Raw genomic sequence first — 5,835 nt, 5'->3', positions numbered from 1 at the left:
TTTCCAAACAGCCCCTTCTCTTTAATTTTTTTGTGCACAGCAATGTTTACATTACAGGTCAATGATGCAGTTAGATGAAACACTAGTTAGGTTAAAAGGAAGAAAGATGACTAGAGAAAGCTGGAATGAAGTGAGGGAATTTTCATCATTTTTACCAAACAACATTTAAAAATTCAGATCTTAAAAAATAGACCCTCAGAAATTCAGACCTCTTACAAATTCAGATCCTGCCAAACAGTCCTTAGCCTTAAATGATACACTAGAAATAATAAATAAATAAATAAAACATTGTTCGCAATTAATTCCATAAATTATTGTCATCAATACATAAGAAATGCAACTACAATACCAATCGTTACATACAACTTCCTATTTAATTACCAATAGATAATATAATCTACACATATATATGACATAGAGTTATAACAAAATATTTATCACAAAGTGACAAAATCATAAGCAGTCATTTTTGCATCAAATGCCACTATTATTAAAGCTAAACTGCTAAATAAAAAGAGTGATATTACCAGTGTCAATTCTGAGCAGATGCAGCAGGATTGGGAAACACCGCTAAACCACCACCACCGCTGCCGCCGCCACCACCACCACCGCCGCCACCATTGGGTTGTTGGTAGGTTGCATGCTGGACAAATTCATCGGGTGACATGTGGGACCCGTGACAAGCACAAACAATACGGATTTGGGTCCCAGTGTATCTGTAAGTAACACCTGATATTGTCTTCCCATTAGGGCCAGGGGCAGTTGTGGAAACCCATGGTAAATTTGGAGATGACCCACTTCCTCCAAATTTTAATTCTGCAGATATACCAGGTCTAATGGCGGGAAATTCGGGTGGAATTCCCTCTGCTACCCTTCCCTGGTCAATTCCATTTATACCCTTCATGTCACCTTCTGTATGCATGGATAACCCTTCTTCCTTCCCATGTTTATTGTCACCTTTTGCCCTCTCAAATTGTTTTGCTGCATTTACTGACGTGGCACCTACAAAAAAAATAATTCAAAATTTACCATAATTGTTTCAGCTCAAAAGTAAAGACTAAAGAGTTTAAAAAGAAAACCTTGTGTAATCTTCAATCCTTCATTCTGCTTATTTGTGTTTGGTGGGCCCCTGCCAAAATAAGAAACAAGGCCTTCAGATTTACCAGCCTCTACTGTAGGCACAGGGACAGAAGAGTAATTAAACATCAGTGGCAAGTTTGCAGGAATCACAGGCTGCTGTGTTGAACTCATGACTGGATTTTGAATAGTGTTTGACTCTTTGACTGACAACTGATAAGGCATATTCAAGATATTTGCTGATTGCCCTGAAAATGAAACACCATGTGACACGTGTCCAACTTTGTTATAATCTTTCTCTGATGAAATTGTAAATCTCCTTTGACTTTGTAAGTCAACATTAGAATCAGATGCCCCACGAACTTCTTTACTCCCCTCAGATTGTCTTTTTGAGGTGGAACCATCAGCTTCAGAGTCTGCTACATCTTCATTTTCAGCCATGGAACCTTCATCTGTAGTTATGGAGACATGTGGTTGTGTTCTTGCTTTATGTAAATTAGAAAGATAAGCTTCTCTTTCATGTCGTTTTTGATGGTTTATTTCATCAAACATGTTTTTTCGTTTGTTGTTGTTGTTGTTGTTGTTGTTGTTGTTGTTGTTATTTGCCTCTTGTCTCCTTTCTTCTACAGTTTCAGAAGATCTATTATCAGTTTTACCCCAGAAGGTTCCACTGTTTGAGGTATCCACATTAGGGGTATTCTTGGAAAGGTCATAAAAGAGATTTTCATCTGGTTTTGACTGATTAGTTCTCTGAGAGGCCATGGTTGACTCTTCTCTATGATTAGAACCATCTAGAAAGTTCTTGAAATCATCAATCAATTTGTTGCTGTTATCAGCTTCCTCCCCTCTTACTTCAGAAACACTGGTGGTTTTACCCTTTGCACCCGTAGATGGGCCACCACAAGGTAGGGATAAGGTGAGGTCAAGCCCATTGTCATCCTCCATTTTTGGTCAACCAAACTTCAAAGAACTCAACACTCTTTAAACCACCATCTTCTTACAGTTGACCTAGATTATAACAAGTAATTTCATCAGAAAATATGAATTTCATTCAAATAGTGCTAATTTGAAAATTGAAACCCTTTGTTCTGGATAATACTAGAAAAACATAGAAATATTGCAAATAAAGAAAGTCGTTGTAAATAAGATCTTAGAAGAAACTCAAGTATTTACTAGCATAAATCATCTAATCATAACTGATGGAAGACACACTTACAGACTACTATTTAGAGATACAATTTAATTTCTAGAACAGTTCAAAGCTACTATAATCAATCAATATACATTTTTTTCCTTATCTGTTCATTCTTTTTACATCCAATTTAAGCAAATTATCCAGTTACACACGAATATAAACCGCAATTCTAACTCGATGATATTAATTACAGAGTTTCTTAAATCGAAAACACCAGTACTTTACTATTTAGTCGATTGAAAACCTAAAACAATTCAAAAAACGATTGAAACTACTTATGACTAAGGAAACAGATAATTGTTTCAGGAAACAGAAAGCTATAAGCTGTAACAGATCAAACGATCATCTTACTTGGAGTAATTAGTAACAAAAGAACTCACTCGATATGCGATCAAAATCAGTCAAACTTGCATCAAACTGAACAATTGATGAATCTGATTGAGTCTATAACATCAACGCTGAACTTTTCGTAACAGATTCACAAAAGCAGAATTAAAATTACCGAAATTGCTAAGAGAGAGGACATGGATCAAACCCTAGCTGAAGCTGGCTGCCAAGGGGAGAATAGTTGGTGAAGATGGCTTTCTTCCAAGTCGGCAACTTCTTTGTTCTTTAGGCACGTGTTTCTTGCACTATTGATTTATTTTTTATTACGTAATATAATATTTTATATTTATTTTAAATGTATATTTAACACCACCAAAAATAAACATAAACAATAAATAATAATGACGTGGACATATTACACCCCCTGTATTATTTTGATGAGCTCGTATAAATGTCCACACAAAGTTTTAATATATTTTCGTATTTTGGTTAATAAACCAAATTTTCTATAAAATATTATTTACATGCATTCTTTTCGATTGACTAAATCTTATTGAATACAAAAATATTTAATTAATGAATCAACATGCATGATCCATGAAGGCCTAAAACACACTCATTGTTATCAATGCTTAGTGGACAATATATTTGTATTATATAGTTTAGAATGAGGTTGGTGAAATGATAAAAGTTTTTGTATTGATTGCTTATAAAAATCTATTAAAGTGTTATTATTTAAAATGAAATCGAAGACTTCTATTATTTTTTTAACCTATTTCTAAACTACTCTTTAAACTCACCTATGTCCATAGGACTTGAACCTTCAATCTTAAATAAAAAACAACATCAAATATCGTTGAACTAGAAGCCCTTTTGTCGAATACTTCTACTTAAAGCAAATATTCTGAGGTCAATTATTTTAAATGAAGGACGAATACTTCTCAAAGGAGATTTTCAAACCATGTCGGCACTTCCATACAACAATTTCTGAAATAATTAGAAAAATTATTACTTTTTCCTTTTTGAAAATGAATAGATAGTTTCCTCAAAAGAAGTTTTAGGAAAACATAGCAAAGAGGAAATAAGCTAGGTTATCTTTCAAAAAAAAATTTCAGTTTTTGGGAAAAGTTAAAAAAAAAAATTCATTAGAAAATTTAGAAGTTTGATTCAAACTTTTGAATTTTCATTTTTTGTTTTAGAAATTTAAAAAAAAATGTGTTTAGTTGTGTATTTTATATCAATTTTTATTTTCTGTTTTTGTTATTTTAAATAAGGTTTAAAATAGAAACCACTTTTAGATGTAGCCGAACTAATAGCAAAGACTGGATTATTGTTGGTTCTTATGTTTGTACTAGTTTCATGGTTGTCGTGACAAGAGTTTGCTTTACAAATAAAGAACATCATTTTTATAAACCAAAATCGAACCACTATCAAAATCAAAGTCAATCACAAAAAGTATATGTTTCTTGTCGTAACAAGTGAATAACAACAATTCAACAAAACCATATATAAAATACTAGAGATAACAAGTTCATAGTTCTCAAAACCTATCGACAACAGTAGTTTCCTTGTTGCTTAGGATTAGGTCCAATTATACTTTCCTTATTGCTTAGGATTAGATCCAATTATGTGTCTCATGTCAAACTTCCCTTTAGTTATTGCATATTGATGGGTATTATAAGAAACAAAATTATACAATGCAGAAAACAATTAACAGTTAATAGAGTACATGCATCCTATAAAAGATCTATATCATACACCTTGATAGCAACATACAATAAACAACTAAACCTAGCATAACCCTAGTGTAATTCGAAATTATTAAGTATAGAGTTACATACCTTTTGATTTGTTGTAGTAAACAAATCACTTCAATCCACTTGTAGTGTAGGACTTGGAAAGCTTAGCACCAAAATGATGGTATCTCTAATGGCTCACACCTAAACCCTAGAACTAGAAGATAAGAAGAGAGAGGAGAGAGGATATTTTCGGCCAGAGTATTCTCTAGGGAATCTTATGAACGAAAATCATATGCCTTGGGGTCCTATTCTGTCACGCCCCCAAACCGGAACGGTTGAAACGTTCGGGGTTGGAGGACGTCATGCACAATATCACAACAGTTGTATAATAGTAATCAAAGCAACACAACCATTACATTGATAAAGTATAGTTTTTACATCTGTTCATCACATAGTTTGTATGACATCAAAAGTGTATAGCAAAAGTATAAAAGACGCGACTCTATAAAGCTCCGTCTTCTTAAAACATGCGGGTGTACCTTTCTACTGGTTCCCTTAGAATACAAGTGATTTTGAAAGTGTATGAACATTTAAGTTGGTGAGTTCATAAGTATGTTTTTATGATGGAAAAACTTGTCATTGTTCCTTGAAAAGCGTTAGTGTGTTCCTCCAGAAAATCCAATATTTTATATAGTATATGAAATGTAGTCTTAAGCCTTAAGACTAAAATATATGTTCGTTACTGTACTCTGTAATAGTATATTGTATTGAGAAAATAGTGTAATGTATTGTATTCGTATGAAAACCCTTTTTGTATGAATGTCTGGAATCCACCAGTGGTAGTGTAAAATGGTGTATTGTAGTTTCATTATTTAAAACAAAACCTTTGAAGTAGTATTAATCCCATAAACAATATTTTAGTTTATACTATTGTGAGTTTCATATAACCATGCTAAAATGACTAGTGGCCTCTACGACGTTCTTCAAGCGTCGGAATGTTATGACAGTTGTCACCCCAGGCTTGCCGGCCTAGCTGTTGCAAGCAGCTCAGGTGCGGGATTGTCAGTCCTGTATAAATCTATACATAAATTCACGTTCTCCCTCCAGGAGACTCTGGTTATAATTTATAGGACTTAAACTTGTACCTTGTTGGGTACAATGAAGTAGTGCCTCACAACCATGTATTAACTAGTTTACGTGTAGTGTTATAGTGTTCTCTTGTACTTGAACTATATGTATTACCTTGTAGTAGTGTACTTTGTAATGTAAAATAGTTATACTTAAATAATTATTTTAATAGTGTATCCTTGAATTAGTGAAATAGAGTAGTGTTCCATAAACTATACCTATTATAGTTTATATACTTGTTTTTGTATAGTGTTCTTGAGCTTGTAAAATAGTGTGGTGTTTCTCAAACTATACCAATTATAGTTTAATTGTATGTTCTTGTATCATTTATTGAACTCAGCAAGATAGTGTAGCGATTCACAAACTATA

At 33.2% G+C, this 5,835-nt stretch overlaps 1 protein-coding gene across 4 annotated transcripts; it reads right to left on the bottom strand.

Annotated features, from left to right (window-relative positions):
* Positions 1-277: 277 nt before the first annotated feature.
* Positions 278-2,903, bottom strand: NINJA (Putative interactor of JAZ). 4 transcript variants are annotated; one of them, XM_079059635.1, is made up of 3 exons: positions 2,808-2,903; positions 1,080-2,085; positions 278-1,002 (listed from the first exon to the last, which is right to left on the bottom strand). In XM_079059635.1, the coding sequence occupies exons 2-3, from the start codon at positions 2,020-2,022 to the stop codon at positions 533-535; spliced, it is 1,413 nt and encodes a 470-aa protein (XP_078915761.1). In that variant the 5' UTR covers positions 2,023-2,085; positions 2,808-2,903; the 3' UTR covers positions 278-532. The 4 variants fall into 4 exon arrangements, with proteins under 4 accessions (XP_078915761.1, XP_078915759.1, XP_078915760.1 ...); XM_079059633.1 differs by having other exon boundaries at positions 2,775-2,897; XM_079059634.1 differs by having other exon boundaries at positions 2,624-2,877.
* Between the last annotated feature and the right edge of the window lie 2,932 nt (positions 2,904-5,835).

This window comes from Lactuca virosa, chromosome 7, assembly GCF_052849685.1.
Source record: "Lactuca virosa cultivar CGN04683 chromosome 7, Lactuca_virosa_CGN04683_v6, whole genome shotgun sequence".
Taxonomy (NCBI): Eukaryota; Viridiplantae; Streptophyta; class Magnoliopsida; order Asterales; family Asteraceae; genus Lactuca; species Lactuca virosa.
This window is presented reverse-complemented; position numbering and strand designations above follow the sequence as displayed.